This window comes from Grampus griseus (genome assembly GCF_964374135.1).
Source record: "Grampus griseus genome assembly, chromosome: 11".
In the NCBI taxonomy this organism is placed as follows: domain Eukaryota; kingdom Metazoa; phylum Chordata; class Mammalia; order Artiodactyla; family Delphinidae; genus Grampus; species Grampus griseus.
The window spans coordinates 75,357,772-75,381,119 of NC_139005.1; the positions used below are offsets into that span (position 1 = coordinate 75,357,772).

The 23,348-nt window shown below is 41.5% G+C and overlaps 1 protein-coding gene across 1 annotated transcript in view; it reads left to right on the plus strand.

The window, feature by feature from the left end:
* The window catches only part of PLEKHG7 (pleckstrin homology and RhoGEF domain containing G7), a gene marked incomplete at both ends in the record, with an annotated part of 82,315 nt that overhangs the window by 58,471 nt on the left and 496 nt on the right, over nt 1-23,348 (plus strand). The window contains 6 exon segments of the mRNA XM_082666178.1: nt 7,370-7,544; nt 9,091-9,206; nt 9,564-9,657; nt 15,264-15,343; nt 17,276-17,429; nt 22,636-22,733. Of these exon segments, the coding sequence (XP_082522304.1) occupies nt 7,370-7,544; nt 9,091-9,206; nt 9,564-9,657; nt 15,264-15,343; nt 17,276-17,429; nt 22,636-22,733 (717 nt within the window).

Sequence of the window (23,348 nt, forward strand, 5' to 3'; positions counted from 1 at the left end):
GATCTTCCCGGACTGGGGCACGAACCCGTGTCCCTTGCATGGCAGGCGGACTCTCAACCACTGCGCCACCAGGGAAGCCCTCCCTCTTTTTTTTTGATGAGTCTGTCTAATGGTTTATCAATTTTGTTTATCTTCTCAAAGAACCCGCTTTTAGTTTTATTGATCTTTGCTACTGTCTTCTTTGTTTCTATTTCATTTATTTCTGCTCTGATCTTTATGATTTCTTTCCTTCTACTAACTTTGGGTTTTGTTTGTTATTCTTTCTCTAGTTCCTTTAGGTGTAAGGTTAGGTTGTTTATTTGAGATGTTTATTGTTTCTTGAGATAGGATTGTATTGCTATAAACTTCCCTCTTAGAACTGCTTTTACTGCATCCCATAGGTTTTGGATCATCGTGTTTTCATTGTCATTTGTCTCTAGGTATTTTTTGATTTCCTCTTTGATTTCTTCAATGATCTCTTGGTTATTTAGTAATGTATTGTTTAGCCTTCATGTGTTTGTGTTTTTTACATTTTTTTCCCCCTGTAATTGATTTCTAATCTCACAGTGTTGTGGTCAGAAAAGATGCTTGATATCATTTCAGTTTTCTTAAATTTCCTGAGGCTTGATTTGTGACACAAGATGTGATCTATCCTGGAGAATGTTCTGTGTGCACTTGAGAAGAAAGTGTAATATGCTGTTTTGGGATGCAGTGTCCATATATATCATTTAATCTATTTGGTGTATAGTGTCATTTAAAGCTTGTGTTTCCTTATTAATTTTATGTTTGTATGATCTGTCCATTGGTGTAACTGAGGTGTTCAAGTTCCCCACTATTCTTGTGTTACTGTCGATTTCCTCTTTTATAGCTGTTAGCAGTTGCCTTATGTATTGAAGTGCTCCTATGTTTGGTGCATGTATATTTGTAATTGTTATATCTTCTTTTTGGATGGATTCCTTGATCATTATGTAGTGTCCTTCCTTGTCTCTTGTATCATTCTTTATTTTAAAGTCTATTTTATCTGACATGAGTATTGCTACTCCAGCTTTCTTTTGATTTCCATTTGCATGGAATATCTTTTTCCATCCCCTTACTTTCAGTCTGTATGTGTCCCTAGGTCGGAAGTGGGTCTCTTGTAGACAGCATATAGATGGGTCTTCTTTTTGTATCCATTCAGTGAGCCTGTGTCTTTTGGTTGGAGCATTTATCCATTCACGTTTAAGGTAATTATCAGTATGTATGTGCATATTACCATTTTCTTAGTCGTTTTGGGTTTGTTTTTGTAGGTCCTTTTCTTCTATTGTGTTTCCCACTTAGAGAAGTTCCTTTAGCATTTGTTGTAGAGATGGTTTGGTGGAGCTGAACTGTCTTAGCTTTTGCTTGTCTGTAAAGCTTTTGATTTCTCCATCAAATCTGAATGAGATCCTTGCTGGGTAGAGTAATCTTGGCTTTAGGTTCTTCCCTTTCATCACTTTAAATGTGTCCTGCCACTCCCTTCTGGCTTGTAGAGTTTCTGCTGAGAAATCAGCTGTTGACCTTATGGGAGTTCCCTTGTATGTTATTTGTCGTTTTTCTCTTGCTGCTTTCAATAATTTTTCTTTGTCTTTAATTTTTGCCAATTTGTTAACTGTGTGTCTTGGCATGTTTCTCCTTGGGTTTGTCCTGTATGGGACTCTGTGCTTCCTGGACTTTGGTGGCTATTTCCTTTCCTATATTAGGGAAGTTTTCAACTATAATCTCTTCAGATATTTTCTTGGGTCCTTTCTCTCTCTCTTCTCCTTCTGGGACCCCTATAATGCGAATGTTCTTGTGTTTAATTTTGTTGCAGAGGTCTCTTAGGCTGTCTTCATTTCTTTTCATTCTTTTCTCTTTATTCTGTTCTGTGGCAGTGAATTCCACCATTCTATCTTCCAGATCACTTATCCGTTCCTCTGCCTCAGTTATTCTGCTATTGATTCCTTCTAGTGTATTTTCATGTCACTTATTGTATTGTTCATTTGTTTGTTTGTTCTTTAATTCTTCTAGGTCTTTGTTAAACATTTCTTGCATCTTCTCAGTCTTTGCCTCCAGTCTTTTTCCAGGGTCCTGGATAATCTTCACTATCATTATTCTGAATTCTTTTTCTGGAAGGTTGCCTATCTCCACTTCATTTAGTTGTTTTTCTGGGGTTTTATCTTGTTCCTTCCTCTGATACATAGCCCTCTGCCTTTTCACCTTGTCTTTCTGTGTATGTGGTTTTTGTTCCCCAGGCTGCAGGATTGTAGTTCTTCTTGCTTCTGCCGTCTGCCCTCTGGTGAGGCTATCTATGAGGCTTGTGTAAGTTTCCTGATGGGAGGGACTGGTGGTAGGTAGAGCTGACTGTTGCTCTGGTGGGCAGAGCTCAGTAAAACTTTAATCCGTTTGACTGCTGATGGGTGGGGCTGGGTACTCTCCCTGTTGGTTGTTGGCCTGAGGTGACCCAACACTGGAGCCTACCTGGGCTCTCTGGTGGGGCTGATGGCAGACTCTGGGAAGTCTCGCGCCAAGGAGTGCTTCCCAGAACTTCTGCTGCCAGTGTCCTTATCCTCACGGTGAGACACAGCCACCCCCCGCCTCTGCAGGAGACCCTCCAACACTAGCAGGTAGGTCTGGTTCAGTCTCCTGTGGGGTCACTGCTCCTTCCCCTGGGTCCCAGTGCGCACACTACTTTGTGTGTGCCTTCCAAGCGTGGAGTCTCTGTTTCCCCCAGTCCTGTCCAAATCTTGCAATCAAATCCTGCTAGCCTTCAAAGTCTGATTCTCTAGGAATTCCTCCTCCCATTGCTGGACCCCCTGGTTGGGAAGCCTGACGTGGGGCTCAGAACCTTCACTCCAGTGGGTGGACTTCTGTGGTATAAGTGTTCTCCAGTTTGTGAGTCACCCACCCAGCAGTTATGGGATTTGATTTCATTGTGATTGTGCCCCTCCTACCACCTCATTGTGGCTTCTCCTTTCTTTGGATGTGGGGTATCTTTTTTGGTGAGATCCAGTGTCTTCCTGTCAATGACTCTCCTCTGCTTCTTTGTTTTGCTTATATTTCTTTGACTCCATTTATTTAGGAGAAACAGTTATCTACTGTGGTCTTGAAGGGCTGTTTTTACGTGGAAGCCTCCCTTTGTAGTCTATGCGAGTCTCTCATTTTTGGTGCAAGGGCTGTTGTTAGTATGGATGCCTGCCATGTCTTTCCTCCATGTATGCTGGTTGTTATCCCCCTGATAGGGGGTCTTATTGTTTCTGTGGTGACCAGAGCCTGCGCTGGAAGTTGAGTGGGGCCTCCTCTTTGCTCTGTGCTTGTCACAGCCTTGTTGGGACAGGGTCTGCTTCCCAGTTGTTGGGGTGGAAGCCCCCATGTCTGTTTCTGAGCTGTGGTGTGAGGTAGGCAGTACTGGAGCACTCCCACTGGGAGTCACTGAGTATTCCTCCTCAGGAGCTGTCCACCGGCAAGTGCGATCTGTGGTGTCATCTGTCACCCATTGTGCGTGCTCAGAACGTACACCATTGCTGGCACTGCCCTCAGGTCCTCCTCAGCCACGGGAATGCAGGCAGTCAGGCTGGATGTCCCTCAGGTGCTGTGCTCACAAGGCCACCAGCGCCGATCCATTGGCACAGAATTCGTAGAGGCGGAGCCCTGCCCACTTCGAGCCCTGTGCGGGTGAGGCTGCTCCGGCGGGGCCCCACTCCTCCCTTCAAGGGCTTGTTAACAGTGGGGCTGCTTTGGTGGACCCAGGCTTCATCCTGCACACAGCCCCAGTTGCAGCCCAGGCCACACTCCAGCCCCTCCAGCTTCTCCACAGAGCCACCCCCAGTCCTCTCCCCAGCTCTGTCCACTGAAGCCCAAGTTTCAGCACCCAGCCTCCACTCATACCAGGAGACACATGTCTTGGGCTGGGGAGTGCAGCAAGGTGGCCAGGACCAGGTGTGCTGGTGTCTCTCTCTCCTGCCAGCTGTAAGCTGGTTGCCGCACTCTCCTCTGAGCCTCTGAAGCTCCCTTTCTGTCCCAGCTGATCTCCCAGCCAGTGAAGGGAGTTCCCAGGGTGAGGGAGCCTTTCCTCTTTCACAGCTCCCTCCCAGGGGTTCAGGTCCCATCCTGCTTTCTTTTTCTTTTCTTTTGTCCTACCTGGTTACACGGTGATCTTTCTTGCAGTGTTGGCTGTATGAGGTCTTCTGCCAGCATTCAGTAGGTGTTCTGTGAGAGTTGTTCCACTTATAGATGTATTTTTGATGTATTTGTGGGCGTCATTGAGCTCCATGTCCTTCTATTCCGCCATCTTGATCTCCCACCTATAAATTTATTTATTATAAAACTGACGCAGAGTCCATTGATCTAGACCCATCCACGAAAAGGACTTTTATGTCCAATCTCTCATGACAGAGAATTTTTTTTCTTTCCCTAATGTTTCTGAAAAGTAAAGCCAATAGAGAGATGAAAAAAAAACCTATAGTTTTACTTTTAGAATCATCAAATATCTTTTTTTTTGCTCTTCTGAGACCTTCCAAAACACTAAAAGCTTCCAGTATCTCTGCCTGGATCTTTGTCTGAATTATTTACCACTGGTGTTTCTTTTCTGATTGATATGTGGGGGGGATTAGGTGTTTTTATATTTACCCTGAACACCGGTGGGTACTGGCAGCCAGAGCTGTTCCCTACAACATGGAAATTTGGAGCACTGGCTCAGGGTTGTGTGTTTTGAGGGAATCCCTAACTGCTGCTGAGAAATCAGTTACTGGAACTCCCCAGCCTCCCACAAGGACCAGCAGGTAGTGCTGGAATGCTGCTGCTAGTGACTCAGCATGGAAATCAGCCACTAAGGCCACAGACTACAGCCTCTCCACACCTCCTCTTTCCACTCCTCCCCACTTCCAGCCTTTCCACGTCTGCAGTCCCTGCTCCCTTCATCCCTTCCAACCCCAATGAGAATCACTGCCATTTTGAGCTGGTTGAGGGGAAGTCATCTAGTGCCGTCCCCCATTTTAAAGAAGAATCTGAGGTGCAGAGACAGGGGGCTGGTCCCTCCGCCTTGAAGCCTGGCCCCTAGAGCTCCATCCTCCATGCACCTTTCTGACCTGGCATCTGTAGGGGGGGAGGTGGGAAAGATCACTCCCGGCAGAACTCCTGTAAGGAAGAGTCCCGGATGTTTTTAAAAGAAATGTGATAAAGCTGCTAGCGTAGGAGGGCACGACCCTCCAGGGACATGGTCAGGCTTTGAAAGACCAGGACAAATTGCAAAGCACGAGGCTAGGGGAGAAAAAGGGGAAAGGTGGAGAGGAAAGAGAGAGAGAGAGCTCTCTCCTTTCAAAGAAGAGAATGGAGCCAGCAAAATGGGGTGGTGGGTGGTGACTGTGGGCTGTGAGCCCTACCCATGATCTGAAATCTTCAGTAAAATAAACACATACACTCATAAAATGTTTGGCATGAATGGGTTTACAGTGGAAACCGACACAGGAAACCTACCAAAGGGCTAAGTGTGGCATTTGGCCCATGCTGTTCAGCGAAGAAACAGAATGTGTACAAACAGGAGCCCAGGGGCCAGAAGAAGCCATTGGAATATCTCTTTATAAATATCTAAGAGAGTTTTGGACTTGTTGGAGGTTTGAGCCAATTGTACCGACCTCTCTGAAATGCAAGGGCTGACACCTGGGCATAAAGATGTATGACGATATCTTTGGGAAAGCAGAGGGAGCCTTCCGCAGTGCACAGTCGTCCCTTTGTATCCACAGGGTATTGGTTCCAGAACCCCAACAGATACCAAAGTCCGAGGATGCTCAAGTCCCGTATATAAGATGGTATAGTATTTGCATATGACCAATACACATCCTCCCGTATGCTTTAAATCATCTCTAGATTACTCATAATACCTAACACAAGGTAAGTTCTATGTAAATATTGTAAATACAGTGGAAATGCTACGTAAATGGTTGCTGCTGTGCCGCAAATTCAGGCTTTTTGGAACTTTCTGGAATTTTTTTCCCCAAATATTTTCAGTTCACAGTTCGTTGAATTTCAGAATGCAGAACCTACAGATAGTAGAACCGACTGTACCTTGACCTACCTGAGGTTGGTCTTGAGGGTCTGGGTCATGAGGGTCAGGACTTAACCTGGGCCTGAAGTGAGCATGAAAGAGGGAAGAGGCGAGAGCCCGCAGCAAGAAAAATATTTAGTGTGAGAGCAGGATCCATTTAGAGCTGAACTCAGGACCAGAATGGTGTGAGCAGGTGGGAGGAGAGAAGAGGAAGTGAACACACTCTTAATAATACTTCTCGATGTACCTGTGTGTGCAGTAGCCACAGAGCTGGCTTCAGGCGTCATGTGTCACCTGCACAAAGGCTGGGACCCCTCAGGGTCAAACGGTGTCACATTCAAAGAAACAGTCCAGCAGATGAAACAAATGGAGGAGCTATTCTCATGTTGCTTGCATTTCTCAAAATACCGTTTATGGAGATCCAATGTATCACCCATAGCAATACTTACTAAAGTTTCCTTTCATGTATTCCCCATTGTGTGTACTCCTGGCAACTGCCTCTTTGAACAAACTCTCCCTATTGACAATTGTCTACGTCTTTTTCCCTCTCCTCTCTTTTCTGTATCATGTAGAACAATTTAGCGTCCTCAACTTCTATTTTCATTTTCTCTTCATTATCCTGATTCCCTCCAGCAAAGGAGTCAAGGAACTGACCCACGAAGCAAAAATCCTTCCTTTTCCTGTCTACCTGTGTAGTGTTAACTCTCAGTTCTCCTAACTGCATTGCAGCAAGAGTGGGAGCAGTTGGCAAAACCAGAAATCTCCCCCAAGGGCCAGGGAAAAGGAGAAGGCAAGGGGCAAAACTAAACTCTTCAGTGACAAGGGTAAACAAGCCTGAAATATGTGTATTAATACATCTTACACGGCCACTGATGGAGTATGCAATTTCTAGGGGATTTAACCAAATTCAAACTTTTCCTGTGCATTCAAATCTTGACATCAGTTTCCCCATTTAGGAGGATTGAGGGGGTGGTGTTATAGGTGGTGCTGATGACCTCGTCCTTCATCACCATTGCTGGGAAGGCAAGATATCTGAAGGAAGATTCTTTCATTTCTTTAATTGGAAAGCAGCAATGTTTCAGTCAGTAATATTCAATAATACTTCTTAAGCACATTGAAAAAACCCATTTCAGACCCTGAATTTAGTACTGGTAGATAGATGCTTGCTAAGACAATTTAATATGGAATTTTCAAAAGCAAAGTCTAGTCCATGGCTTATAAATTTTCCTAGCAAGCTCACAGGTGTGTCATGTCATTACTGAGTGAAATCTCTAAGGGTTTCTTGTGTCCGGACTTCTCAGTGTCTTGACAGGAGAAGTGATGTTCTGATCCACCTGCTTTTGCCTTCCCCAGTGGTGTGAGGACAATGAACAGTGCAGATGCCTTCACCTACCTGAGCTCCTAGTGGCCCCACTACACAGGCTGACTCGATACCCCTTGTTGCTGAAGAGCATCTGGAAAAGGAGTACAGACTCTACGGAGAAAATCATGATCTACTCCATCAAGGAAAAGGTGGAAAAGTCAATCTGTAAGTCCCTGAGATGAGTGACCCAGAGCTCCAGTGTCAGCTTTAATCAAAGAGTTGGGGGACCCTCTGGCTCCTGGGAACCATTTGGGCTTCCATCCTAGGAGGTAATTCCATTGCCTTGAGGTCATGGCTTTCCGAAATGTGGATTCCAGTTCGAGTTTGCATTGTAAATCAAACACGCTCAAAACAATGGGCTCCAGTCACATCCTGGCGAACCCTATGAGAACTCTTAACTCCAAGTTCACGCAGGACGTGGCCCCGTCTCCAAGGCTTTCAGATGTGAGTTCAGGCAGGAAAAGTTCTACTTCCCAGATGATGAAGCCACTTTGTTTTTAACATCCATACTGAATCCACACACAAAGCAAATGGGAGTAAACAGCATGGGAAGCCTTTCCGGAGAATAAATTACCATCCGTCATTTTTTTTAGGTCACTGAAGTCTAGGGCCAATCTAAATATAATGCCAACTGCAATCTTTAGACCCGAAATTTGGGAATAGGAAAAGAGAAAGCCCTGTGATGACTTAAGTTTATTTGGGTAGCTCTGTATAATCAAATTCAAATAAAGAAGTTCGTGGTATATGTCCATAAACCAAGATTTCCTGGGGAGCATCAAAACGGAACAATTCAAAATGATGATTATCAGCTGTACAGAAATGACATATTTCTTTTTCTTTTGCATGTTTAAAAATAAAATGACCATTCACTTAGGAGTTTCTTTCCTTTTTAAAAATTTTTTGTTGCAATTCTAAAATAACCCAAGGAACTAGAATTCAGCTTATCAAGTGATTAAGACAAAAAATTTAGTTAAAGACAGACTTTTTTAAACTTTTAAAGTAATTTTGCAGATTATTACTCATTTTGGTAAGTTTGTGAGGGAGATAACATCTCTTCTAGGAATTTCTCAATAAAATGAATTCTCATTGTTGGGGAAAGAGATCCCTGTGGCCTTCCTTTAAAGCTTAGAGATGGAGAATTCTCAAGGATTCCCTAACCATGTGATTCTGTGGGTCTACGACTTGCCCTCCATGTTTTCAAAAATCATTTCAAAACCTCAATAGCAATATGTTATTAAAAAACATTGGAAAATTAATATAGACCTTCAAAGAGAAAATGAGTTCTTACCAAAAGAAATAATCAACCTTACCATAAAGTGAATATATGTTTTATGATTAAGACAAAAGGATATGTTTGTCCTTGTTAGTCTGATTTTTTTTTCCTTCCTGTAATCACAAGCTGTGTGATGTAGGGAATATGAGAAAGCTACTAAGGGAACTGTTAGTATTATTGAAATAAAAATGCACAATACATTTCCAACTTACTGAGTTAAATTAGTTCAGCTTCATTTTTCTCTGCAAGAGGCTGATTTCAAATTAGTGAGTTTTTCTAAGGCATTTAAACAGCAAGAAATATGTTAAATGAACCTAAGATATGGTTTGGCTCCAGGGGCGGTCAATATCTCTAAATGATTCCTGCGGATCTTGGTTAAATTTTATGCTGTAATGCCTCATGCATTTAAACAGATACTGGATGTGTCTTGTCTTTCAGGGGATCTTGAAGGAAAAGTGGAGTGGCTTGACAGTTTTCAAAAATGCAGACATCTACAGGAGATTATAGTGTGGCCTCCACTTTGGGATAGAGAGAAAAGGTTTTTCATTCCAGAGGTACAGAAAGGATCAATTAGAACCTATGTCCCTTTCTAAACGTTTGGCATTCAAGTGGAAGTATACTAGTCTTACAAAGTCCCCAGCTGCCCACTAGAATTAAAAATCTAGCAAGAAGTAAAGCCTTCATCCACATGACATTGTGTGTGGGGAGGCTGACCTCCTCATGCCATTCCTGAACTGGTCCTTCTTAGCATTTTTCCCATTCTTTCCCATTCTTTCCCATTCCCATGTGCATTTACTGGCATTTCCAAATGTCAGGAACTTTCTAGGCAGAGTACATTGCCCCAGCTTCTAGAATATGCTGTCCTCCAATCACTAACAACATCTCTTTGATTTCCTCCCTTGTTTTGCCAGTGCCTGAAACACGTTTTTAAAGAACACATGGCAGAAAACATCCTGTCAGCAACCAACAGACACCTTCTCTATGAAGGAAAATTAACTCTTGCAGGTAAATAACTGCTTCCTTTACAAACCCAACATCTTTGCTACCTTGTGACTTGTCCAACTGTTGCTTATTGAAGGGTGGCAAGAATTGTATTTCCGTATGGCCAAGGCAATGGAAGATGTGAATCAGAGAGCTCCTATGGAGTCACACAGACTCCAGCTTGATCAAACCACGACGTAACTAGCCACACGCCCTCCATTTTCTCTCTGTAAAATAGGATAACGATACCTGTCTTATAAGCTGGATGTTAAAGTGAAGTAACATATGTGAAGAGCTTAGCTCAAGGTCTGGAATATAGTAACCACTCAATGTCAGCTGTTACCACCCTCATTTTACTCCTCCAGTGAGCTGGGCAATCATACTCTCAGTGTTGACTGAGAACCTATTATGTAACACACGTTGCATTGTGTAGGTACCACTGGAGGATAGAAAAGTCACTATTCTGGATAATCCTTTCCCTCTAGTTGGGAAGCGCTGCCATAATGAGCAGACCTGCAGTCTAAGTCCAGAAGAGAGTCTGATGCTGGAGTACCCAGGAAAGGCTTCATGTGGTCCATGGGACTGGAGGCGGGCTTCGGGGGGATAGAAGGGTGTAGTTCAGTGAAAGGACAGGAGGGAGGACATCCCAGATGAAAAGCACAGCAAGAGAAAAGGCTTGGAGGCAGAAGCCACTTGAGAGAATAGGCTCAAGGCAGCGTGGTTAGGAGGGAGATCCCCGAGGCTGCCTGCCAGCTTCCCTTCCCAGCTCAGCCTTTGCTGCCTGTGTAACCTGGGGCCACTTAACAGCAATCCCCCCATGCTGCAGTGTCCCCTCTTTGGTGTGAGGATTAAATGAGCTAATGGATGTATAAGCACTTGAAAGAACCATTGGCAGAGAGAGAGTCAGGGCTCAGTAAATATTATCAGAAAGGGCTACCCGACTGAAATGAGATTTGCATTCATTCATTGATTCATTTCTTCACAAAATCTTGATTGAGCACCTGCAGTGTGTGAAGCCCTGTGGGATGTGAGGTTGCCTGAGATCTTTTGGGGGGTGCCAGGCAGTAATTCCTTATTCAGTACACACCTGTTGAGAACCTGCTCTCTTTTAGGGATAGCGCCAGATGTCAGCTTGGGACATAACCCCCGCAGGCAACTGCCAACTCGAAAGATAGACATGCCCAGCTTTTTACATCCAAGGGCTTTTTCATGCGTGTTTTCCTTCCAGTGACTTATGCAGAGAAGTTACATTTCATCCCATGTCACAGGGGAGACTCGGGGAGGTTGTCTGTCATGTTCAGGGTCCCTTGGCAAGCTAATGGCAGCATCCAGACCCAGGCCAGGCTGCCTCACCCTAGCAGGCTTCCAGAACCATAGCCACTGCCCTGAAAGCCAGAGGGACCCAGCCAGGACACTGCAGGCAACAGGAAGCCACTGAGCGCTCGGGGACATGAGAGGCTTAAAAGGGTGCTGGAGAAAGAGCTATGGGAAGCAATGCCCAAAATGGCTAGAAGAGGAGACCAAAGCAGAGAGGCCAGCCTGAGAGCGTCACAGTGACGCAGGATGGGGTGGGAAGAGCCTGGGCCTGTGTTTCTCAACCATTCTCCACCTGTAGACCACTCCCCTCCCACTTTCGTTTGGAAAGATAACAATCTTACCCTTTCTTTTACAATTTCAAAACTAATTATATCATTGTGACAAAGTCAGATCCAACCAAAACCAAAAGTCATGAAGCAAGACACAGTTCTGTGTACAATCCTGTGCCTGTCCCTGCAAAACTGGCCTCCACCTGGAATCATCAGAGATTTTATTTCCCCTCTTCCCTCTATCTACCAAATTCCCAACTGTGAGACCCACCAGCCTATCCTAAAATGCTAGAAATGGGCGTGGATCAAAAAGGATAAATGTGAGAGCTATTTCAAAGGCAAAAATAGGAGAGCTTTATGATTGATAAAATGAAGAGGAAATGAGTCGAAGGCCTTCAAGTGTGCTTATCTATCTACCTGAAAGGTTGGTAGATGACCCTGAGGGTGGCGGAGGGAGTGGGTCAGGGAGTCCGTTTTAGCGTTCAGGTGTGGACGTGATGGGAGGCCATGTAGAGGCTGGATGAACATGACCATGAAAAATCTCTTGGTGAAAAGCCGTGTCAGATGTGTATTCACATACCAAGTGGGATGGGGGTGCTTGTCATGGAAGCATGGGTGGGAGACTGGCCTAAGAAGGAGTCGTTATGGTTCAACCCAACTTTTCAGGAAAAGTTTCTTGTAGAGTCAGATGTGGTAGAATGGGGATGACCTACGTAACCATTACTAACACCAGGCTCCTGTCTGACAGCACATGCTGTTAGTCAGATTTCATCAGAGAGGGGTGTGTCGTATAGCAGTGTCAAATCAAGTTTAAAGTCACTGGGACTTTGGCTCGGAGTTGGCATAGAGATATGGTGTCGGTGGGGGTAACAGTGTTAAAAGAAACAGGACATCATTTTGAATGGAAAAAGCATTGGACCAAGAATTAGGGGGTCTAGCCCCAACTGTGGGCTTTGGGGAAATTGTTTAAATTCTCTTAATCTCTTCTGTAAATGTTGATGATGATGATGGTGATAGTGATAACCATGACGATGGTATCTACCGCTTAATATGTTTCAAATTTCTTCTAGCCTTAAAAACTGTAGTGTTGAAATTAAGTGCATTTTCTCATTCCCAGAAGGTCCAAGTTTTTGTAACTTCTGGAGCATAACCAGCTTCCCACTGGAATTCATGCCAGCACGCCCTTCACAAATGCATTACTCCCCACAGACTGGTATTTCTAAATAGAAAAAGAGGTAACGTTCAGACAAATAGGATGGCACAGCAGCTGTAGCACCTAGAGAACACACGTTGTTCAAGCTGCTGCAGAACTAGAATAAGTCAGTGACGCTACTCTGTTCTCTAGCAGTGTGATGAAAACCCCACAGGCCAGACTCTTTGAGAAAAAATAAAGACCTAATCGAGTTAGAACTGCACACGTTTGTAAGTCTCAGATCTGGTTGTGTGGCACATAGCTTGAAACTCCTGGGATAATAAATGTGAATACTCTAACTTTATGCCTACAGTCTTCCTCCTTAGTCGTCCTTTTTCATAATCCCATATTTACTTTAGCACTATCAGTTCTTGAATTTATCTTAAATCTTGTTTCTGTTTATTATGTATCTGCTCTCACTATAATTAAAGCTCTTTGAAGGAGAGATTTTGTCTTAATCATCGATGCATAGGAGGTGCTCAGTATTTGTTGACTGCTTGGTGGAAAACAAGGGCCTTAATAAACGGTAGCTAAAATAATCATCATTTCCTAGAATGAAGTCTAGGACATAGAAGATGCTCATACCTGTTTGTTAAAATACTTGAAGTTAGAAGGAGAAAACAAAGCTATTTCATTTTGACAATGATCATTCACCTAATCAGATAGGAGTGGCAGAGGGTGAGGAAAGCAGTATTTAACAGGTCTTAAAGGTCTAGCCCCATTCCTCACCCTATGTGTTAGTTAGGATATTAAGCCAGCTCTTGGAGACAGACCGGTTTATTTATCTCGCATGTAAAATTCTGAGCTATATGACAGCTTTACTCCATGAAGCCACAAGGGATCTGGGTTTCTTATGTCCTTTTGCTCTGCCATCCTAGAGACTGCTTTCTTCTGTGGCCCCAAGATGAGTCACCAGTGTGCCTATGTTCTAGCTCATATTCCATTGGTCAGAATTTAGTCACTTGGTCATATTTAGCTACAAGGAAAGCTGGGAGATGTAGTATTTATTCACAGTGAGCGTCTACCCACTAAAACTTGGAAATGTTATTACTACAAAAGAAGGGAAGAATGGTTTTTAAGGGACAACCAGCAGTCTTTGCTGCAGCCCAGTTTGCAAAAAGGAGTTTCTAGTAGTGATGGAAAACCTTAAAAAAAAACTATTCAAGGACAATTCAAGATTGAATAAAATATCTAATTTCTCTTCTATGTAAATACAGAAAGTATCTTTCCTCTAAACTTAGACTAAAAATGAATCCCAGATATTTTATTTATTAATTTAACCTTAGATGTCTTGTTTCCACAGGTAAATGTATATGAGAAAGAACTTCTAGAAAAATATAAATAAACTAGAATAATAAAAAATATTTACTGATTTTTCTTGTACTTTAAGTGCCTGTCACATCCCCCTCAAGGACTGCCTGTTCCTCTAAAATCATTTAAATTTAACCATTTCTTTTTTTTTCTGGTATGCTAATATAAATTACTATTTTGGGAACTTTTAGAAAGGGTAACCTTTGTCAGATTAATTTTAAATTAAAAATTAAATTTTTAATTTAAAAAATTTTAATTTTATTTTTTTAATTTTAAAATTTTATTTATTATTTTATACAGCAGGTTCTTATTAGTTATCAATTTTATACATATTAGTGTATATATGTCAATCCCAATCTCCCAATTCATCCAACCACTACCACCAGCGCCCTGCCACTTTCCCCCCTTGGTGACCGTACGTTTGTTCTCTACATCTGTGTCTCAATTTCTGTCCTGCAAACTGGTTCATCTGTACCGTTTTCCTAGGTTCCACATATATGCGTTAATATACGATATTTGTTTTTCTCTTTCTGACTTCACTAACCATTTCTTTTTCTAATTTCTAAGGGGTAGAGTTAAATTGAGAGGGGGATATCTCATTCTAATATTTTATTTCTCTTCTACGAGTATCCCCTTCTTAGGGAAAAGTAGAAAAGCCTGTTTGCCTTCAGTTATTATCAAAAGTGATATCAGAAATATATTTTTAAATATAAAGCTTCATGAAGATTATTTAACGCTTGTATAGACACATTGTAAAACTTAAGAAACAAATTGTTTTAGTGACTGTCTTAATCAGCTAGGGCTGCCATAACAAAATATCACAGACTGGGTGGCTTAAACAACAGACATTTATTTCTCACAGTTCTGGAGGCTGGAAGTTCAAGTCGAGTTGCCAGCTGATTCCGTTTCTGGTGAAAGCTTTCTTTCCAGCTTTCTCAGTGTCCACACGTGGCAGAGAGAGAGAGAGGGAGAGAGCATGCTCTGGGGATGACATTCACCCTGTCAGATCAGGGGTCCTCCCTTAAGCTTTCATTTAATCTTAATTATTTCCTTATTCCAAATACACAGTGGGGAGGGGGTAGGGCTTCCACATAGAATTTGGGGGAGATGCAATTCAGTCCACAGCTATGACAAAGTGCCTTTTTTTCTGGTAATGTATACCTTTGCCAATGACCACACAGATGAGTCAAGAGGCCAAAATGCTCGAGTTCTGTTAGTCAATAGATGTGTCCTAGGCTTAGCTGAAACCACGACAGATATCATCCAGGTAACCTTAGATCCACATGAAATGCCTCACAAATACAATGTCTTTAAAGTTGGAAGGGTGGGCTCACATCAAGTCCCTGCCTTGGGGAGAAATCAGTTCAACCATAATGCAGTTTTCTGACCCACGTGATTGTAGCCCCCTGAGCTGCAAGCCTCGTGTGCCCTGATCCCCGGCCTGTGTTGTTTTCTAAGGGATTCTTTGATTTAAAAAGAAAGAGAAAAAAAAACTCTGCTTACTCTTTCCAGCCCCAATTTCATCTTCTTTCTTTCCTCAGAAAGCACAAGATTCCTAGATGTTTATCTGTTTCTCTTTGATGATTTCCTCTTAGTTACGAAAACTAAGCGCAACAAAAAGGTAAAATGCTGTTGTCTCTAAATAATTCTGCTAAATGAGTTTAGAAATATTTCTGAATAAGTTGAGTTAAAAAGAGAAAAGTTTCTTATACATCAGATCGGACTTTACCCTCTAAAAAATGGAGGCATTTTAAAATACTGGCTTTTTCCATCGTAGAGTGCTGGACTGAAAACAGTAACAAAAGCAAGTCCCATTTCTTAAGGATGTCAAAGGGTGTGTATATTTTTAGAATGACTTAGTCTGTATACTTTCGAGGAGAGTCCCAGAAGCCACAGGACTTTATGCCTGACCTGCCTCAGCAAATAAAATTAAGATACTTTTGTCCATATCCGCCTTTTCCTCATCCAAATTGACTATCACAACAAAAGCTGCCAGAGCAGGGGGCCTCTCTAAACCGTCTGCTGCCAAGTGCTGAGGTGATATCCACCACCCCTTCTCATGTTCTTCCTGAGAAATAATGCTTTGGGGGCTGCAGGTGGGAAGGAGCCCTGGTCTCTCAGTGTCTGCCTATAATTAAGAACTGCAGAAGCCAAACAAACGTACAGTTGGCATCACAGGAAAAAAACGAGTCACCAGGGGCTAGAGCCACAAAATCCCTTCTAAGAATAGGGATTTCTCCCTTAAGTATTAATGGTTACCATTACTGTTGTTACTCCCCGTCAAGCCATGGGTCTCATGGTCCACCAAAGGCTTTCTATCTAATGTCCCATTTCACAGTTTCCCTGACTGGTGTGTGTGAGTGCTTTCAGGAAGAGGCCTCCTCTACAGCCCTCAGACACCTGCCCTTAGAGATGGGAAGAGGATCTGCAGTATGTTTTTGGCTGTCGGAGATAACTAATGTTGTTCTAACCCACTGACTTCTTTACTAAACGACTAGCCTTACACAGATGTAAGATTATGAGACTAGATCTCTCAGATCTTTTAATAACCTAAGCTTTTAGATGGCATGTTGGTTAGTTGAGCTAAATAATTTAAGTGTCTTTAAGCAATAAAATAGACACCCATTAATCCGTGCATAGTTGATCAGTGGTTGAGGGGGGAATGGGTGTTGGAGAATACTAAGTCACAGTTTTGAAAGTTGGATGGCCTCTTATTTTCAGCTACCCAGGCTAGCATGTCTGACAGGCAAGCTCTGAAAAATCTCTGTCCCCTTCTAAAACCTGACGTTAAGCACAGCTTACCTTCTCTTTACATGATGGCACAACTCAGAGCCCATGAAATAGTGGCAGCCCATTATTGGCCATATTATAAGATAATGTTCTGGTTTCATGCTTCACAACTTGATTCCAAAATAAGTAATGTTATCTGTTTAAAATTCCTCTTTAAATTCTTCCGTCTGCTAAATCTGAGAGAACCACCCGGAGAAGACACCAGGTTTCATTTTTTTTTTGGAAGAAGAAATAAGGAATGTTATCTGTTTTAAATTTCTCTTCACTATTTAATGCAGAAATTACTTCACGTACATCCCAATCTCTGACACCCTTTTTTAAAAAATTCAGTATTTTATATATTCAAAACAATTTAAGTTATTTACAAATCATAGAGCATGGAATTTATTTATTTAGATTTTAGTATAAGAGCCCATGGACAGAGTTGGCCAACATGAGGCTTCTCTTTCTTGTTCATTTAACTCAGTACCATAGAGGGATACTACTGTAAATGAAGATCTTCCCATTGATGTGATAATGATTTAAATGTTTCCCAGCTATGAAATTACCCTGTTATTTATTCAGGTAATTAAACTTGGGGATCAGAAACACTATGCTTTAAATCACTGTGTACTTTGGGAAATGCTTTTCGAGACCCAGAAAGAATAGTAAGCTGTATTTCAAGCAATTGTTTCTAAAAATCAGTTTGCTTAAGGATGTACCTGAAGTATGTGCATCAATATTTACTTCCTACTTATTGCATTATTTTTCTCCTTAATTTTAGAAACTTGGAGGCTCAGACCCGGGTTTAATGTGCCCTTCACTTATTCCTGAGCTACAAACAGCAATCAAAGAAGGTGGTTCATGTATGGTACTCGATCAGCCCATTCCACTAGACAGATTGGTTGTCAGAGGTCTCGATCCACTCCACATGTCAGGTATGTGTCTATTTTCATCATTCAGCTCATCTGTTTGCTTTCCCAGAGTTTTATGTTGGCCTTTTTTGGTAACAGGACATGAATCTAATTTAAATCTTCATGAAAGATAATACTGGGTTCCTGTGTAGCTAAATATCACTCACTCTACAGGCTACTTACGGAAAGAGTATTGGACTTGCTTCCAATGTTTGGATGACCCAGCTCTGCCACTTGCTAGCTGTGTGACCCTGTGTGAAGGTACTTAAATTTTCTAAGCCACAGATTCATCTTGGTAAAATCAGGATAGTATCTACCCCAGTGAGCTGTCATGAGAATTAAATGAAATAATGCAGGTAAAGCACTCAATAAATGATAGCTATTATTAGGATTGTTATTCTGTTAACCATTTTTAGTACTATTGCTGTTGTTAAAGCACTGGTAAACCATGACATGCTATGCAAGCCTAAGATATTTTATTGCAATTGCTCTATAGAAAAATGCCAGAAATAAATATATAAATATGTACATGTACATACATATATACATCATGTGTATAGATCAGAAATGTATATTTTTATTTTTCAAGCATTTCCTGAGCGTCTCCTGTGAACCAGGCACTCTGTAAGTGCCCTGGAGTTACAAAGATGGAGCTCTCAGAGCAATGAAAGATCAATAAATCCTGTCAGGAAAGCCCTGGGCCTCGGAGGGACTTGAAGGACATTCTGGCCTACTCACAACTGGGTGGGTGGCAGCAGTGTTCAGAAGGAAGCATCCATCATTCTGTCTTGGGTACAGGCTCCTAGAAGACCAGCAAAGCCAGGCAGGAGTGGAGGGCCTTCCTGTCCCAAGGGAGGAGCAGGAAAAGAGGGAGCACTATCCATGTCCTGCAGTTCCCACTCCAGCAGCCAAGCCCAGAGCACCAGTCATTAGCACGGGACCTACTTGTACTCAGCAGAGCCACATTACACAGTGAATACACCAATGAATAATAATAATAGCAAAACTTCACATCATTAAGTTATGTAAGTTGTACATTTAAATGTTTAACTCGTGAATGGATGCAAACTCTCTCCCCAAGAGCAGCAGGGCTCCAATGAGGGGAAACCTGTATCCAGAACTAGAGCCTTCTGCCTCTTTTGTCTATTCTTTCTGTGTCTACTAAGATTTGCTGAAAAGCAACTGGGCAGCCCTTAAGGCCTCTTAGATCAGATTTGGCACGGACCAATCACTGTCACAGGCCAAAGTCTGCATAAACCAGAGAGCTTTCCCGAGCAAGCCTAAAAGGGGGCATCTCAGAGGAGCACAACCTTCTTACTACAGTGGCCATAGTTAGAAGATTCTGCCATGATAAATGGGTGTGAGTGGAGGAAGGTGTCAGATCCCCCAAGCAAGAGAGGGAAGCAGCATGGGCTCAGGTCAGCCACAGCCCTGCCAGCCAACTGGACTTTATGGGAAATCTGACATCACAGGATTCCCTTAGGAGATGCATGTTTTTTCTCCTGTATTCCTTTTTCTTTTTCTTTTTAAATAAAATCAATACCTTTTTAAAAACCATACTTCCACCATCTTTTGTTACTTTTTGACTTGTCACTACCATTTCATTTGTTTTTTAAATATTTTTCTCATTGCTCTGGTGGCTATTTTAACTGTTCAGACACAGTGCATGAGGTAGAATAGCTGTAGAGTGAGAGAGTGTAAAGTGTGAAAAAAGAAGAGATTGTGCTTTGGAGTGGCAGAGACCTAGTTTCAAATCCTGGCTATATTATTCACAAGCTGTGTGACCTTGGAAAAATTCACCTAATCTGTGCCCTCATTTGTAAGTGGGAATTAGTTGACTTTTTTTTTTTTTTAATTGAAGTATAGTGGATTTACAGTGTTCCAAGTATACAACAAAATGATTCAGTTATACATACATATATATTCTTTTTTAGATTCTTTTCCATTATAGGTTATTACAAGATATTGAACTTAGTTCCCTGTGCTACACAGTAGGTCCTTGTTGTTTATTTTATATACAGTAGTGTGTACCTATTAATCCTAAATTCCTAACTTATTCCTCCCCACCTTTTCCCTTTGGTAACCATAAGTTTGTTTTCTATGTCTGAGTCTATTTCTGTTTTGTAAATAAGTTCATTTGTATCCCTTTTTTAAATTCCACATATAAGCGGTATCATATGATATTTGTATTTCTCTGTCAGACTTACTTCACTTTATATGATAATCTGTAGGTCCATCCATGTTGCTGTAAATGGCATTATTTCATTCTTTTTTACGGCCAATATTCCAGTGTGTGTGTGTGTGTGATGTGTGATGCGTGTATGTGTGTATGTGTGTATATATATATACACACATACACACATACACGCATCACACATCACACACCACATCATCCTTATCCATTCATCTATCGATGGACATTTAGGTTGTTTCCATGTCTTGGCTACTGTAAATAGTGCTGCTGTGAACACTGGGGGTGCATGTAGCTTTTCAAATCATAGTTTTTGTCTTTTCCAGATATATGCCCAGAAGTAGGATTGCTGGATCATATGGTAATGCTATTTTTAGTTTTTTAATGAACATCCATACTGTTCTCCATAGTGGCTGCACCAGTTTACATTCCCACCAACAGTGTAAGAGGATTCCCTTTTCTCCACACCCTCTCCAGCTTATTATTTGTAGATATTTTGATAATGGCCATTCTGACCAGTGTGAGCTGGTATCTCATTGTAGTTTTTATTTGCATTTCTCTGATAATTTGTGATGTTGAGCATCTTTTCATGTGCCTGTAGCCATCTGTGTATCTTCTTTGGAGAAATGTCTATTTAGGTCTTTTGCCCATTTTTTGATGGGTTGTTTTATAAGTTCTTTGTATATTTTGGAAATGAATCCCTTGTCGGTCGCATCATTTGCAAATATTTTCTCCTATTCTGTAAGTTGTCTTTTTGTTTTATGGTTTCCTTTGCTGTTCAAAACCTTTTAAGTTTAATTAGGTCCCATTTTTTTTATTTTTGCTTTTGTTTTCATTACTCTAGGAGATGGATCCAAAGAAATGTTGCTGCAATTTATGTCAGTGTCCTGCTTATGTTTTCCTCTAGGAGTTTTATAGTATCTGGTCTTACTTTTAGGTCTTTAATCCATTTTGAGTTTATTTTTGTGTATGGTGTTAGAGAACATTATAATTTCATTCTTTTACAATAGCTGTCCAGTTTACCCAGCACCACTTATTGAAGAGAGAGTCTTTTCTCCATTGTATATTCTTGCCTCCTTTGTCGTAGGTTAATTGACCATAAGTGCTTGGGTTTATTTCTGGGCTTTCTATCCTGTTCCATTGATCTTTGTATCTGTTTTTGTGCTGCTACCATACTGTTTTGATTACTGCAGCTTTGCAGTATAGTCTGAAGTCAGGGAGTGTGATCCCAGCTCCATTCTTCTTTCTTAAGATTGTTTTGGCTATTTGGAGTTAGTTGACCTATCTTATACAGTTGCTGTGTGGTGTTAATGACACAAAAAGGAAAAAAATACATAGCACTGTGCCTAGTACATAGTAGGTGCTGAATAAATGTCAACTATTAATTGTTAATCATTATATTAGAACATCAGAGAGAAAAAAGCTATTCCTGACCATTTATTATCTCCTTATTTTATTTTCTAAGCCTAGCCATACCAGGTCCTTTTGTTTATTAAGCCCTTAGTAGCCATATTACAAACTAAACAGATGAGGGATACCTTAAATAACTGAGAACTACAGTTACAATTTTGAGGAACATGGAATCTGAAATCCAGCCAAGAACAACAACGTGATCTTTAAAGCCTCACTTACTATAGGGAATTTATAAAGAGAAAAATCAGGGAGTAAAACAAAAACAGCCAGATCTTTTTTCCAGAAAGTCATTTTAATAGGTTTAAGTCCTCTCACCCCAGAGAAGCTGGACAGAATTTCATGACCTTGACAGGCTTTGTTGTGGTAGAATTTAGGAATTATGAGGTTTAGTCTATTACAATCTGTAATAGTGAAGTAGTTCTTGCAGTTAAGAAAATAAAAGTCTCACATTTGCTTTGTTTCTGAAATGAGGCCCAACTTGCCTCAGTGAGTCTGAATTAAACCCACAAACTGGGCTTCCCTGGTGGCGCAGTGGTTGAGAGTCCGCCTGCCGATGCAGGGGACATGGGTTCGTGCCCCAGTCCGGGAAGATCTCACATGCCGCGGAGCGGCTAGGCCCGTGAGCCATGGCCGCTGGGCCTGCATGTCCGGAGCCTGTGCTCCACAACGGGAGCCTGTGTACCGCAAAAACAAAACAAAACAAAACAAAACACAAACTTCAAGGAACAGAAATAATGACTGTGAGCAAGCATCAGCTTAATGGTCATCCAGGAAGAGTCAGTGTTCTCCTCCTCCTCTCTGAAGTACTTGTTTTGACCCAGAGCCAGCCCTGGTTTGGTTTTGTTTGTTCCTGAACATAAATTGACTGTAGAAAGAATGTATAGGCTGCAAAATTTTATTCCTGGTGCTGTATAAATAATTCAAGGAAGAAGCTTTCATTTTAAGAGCTCCAGCTGTATAAAAAGAGGAAAATCTGCTCTCCCAGTATCTCCTATCATTTCTTTAAGAGACCAGCTAGGAAATGACAGAATAGACTGTTTCTTTTCAAACACAGAAACCATGCCAACATTTTTTGTTTTGTTTTACATTTCACGTAATTTGGTGGATGTTGGATTTTATTTGAGTCCATTTTTTTGGCTTTTCTTGGACTGCTGTGAAGCATTCAGGTGGTTTTGTATTTTTGCTACATCTTAACTTGTTTAACTGTTGTTTTGATGTGACTTCCCTTTAAGTACAAAAATAAAACATTTTTAAAAGGAGTGGTGGAGGTCAAAGAAACAGTGATTGTATTATTTTTCATATTTGTATTATCTATATTTTACACACACAAAATCTACCTATTATGCTAAGCTTTTTCCTTGGGAAGGAACACATTTTCCATCACTTAAGCCATAAATGCATTTCCTCAGGCCCCAGAAGTCATTGGCTAAGGAAGAAAAGGTTTCCATATTTAAGTGGTCTCTCTTTGGACATAGCAGTAAAGTCTTGGTCTTGGAATCAGATTCTTTTTTAATCGACATAAACCTCCCACACTCATTAATAAACAAACAGAAATCCAGGTTCTTGTATTGAGGAACTGGATTTCATATTAAATGCTTTGGCTTTTTGTCTTTAATCTTTTTCTAGTCTTTGGGCTGAGAAACTCTTTCCTCATACAACATGAAAACAGCTATCAACAGTGTATAGCAGCATTCTTATTACAAGCCCAAACAGAAAACATCAAGGTATGTATTTCAATTTTGTAGGTTTTGATTCTTCAGACTTAAGGAAAAAAATCTCACCCCAAGCTCATTAAGGAACAGTGAATGGAAAGTTTTGTGTATTTTCCTCTCCTGCTTTGGGAAGGGGGGAGGTTGGAAGGAGGGGAAGGATATGAATATCTAGACCATACCAGGCTCAGAAACCTCAGAAGTGACCATCTTCTTACATCCCCAGTGTGGACACAGCCTCCCTCATTTTTTCCTGCGGCAGAAGCTCAAGAGCTGCCTCTGACTTCTGGGAGGTCTGTAGGAAATGAGGGAAGAACTGCTTTGGATTGCGTGCTGGATTTTTAAGATGCTCCGATCAATTTCCAAAGCCCCAGTATGCACACAGTATGATGCCAGCTTAAGTGAGGGGCTCCTGCAGAAATGAACTGTGTCAAGTCTTCTTTTCACCCTTTGAAACTATGCTACTGTTTTTACAGCTATGGAGCTGAAGAGCAGCTGCCTATCTGACTCTGGTTTCTTTATCTTAGAAGTTTCCATTTTTGTCTTTCCCCTGGTAGGCTTTCATCAGGGCAGCAATGTGGCCAGACAATTAATGGAAGACTACATTATTTTCAAGGAGTCAGTTTCCTC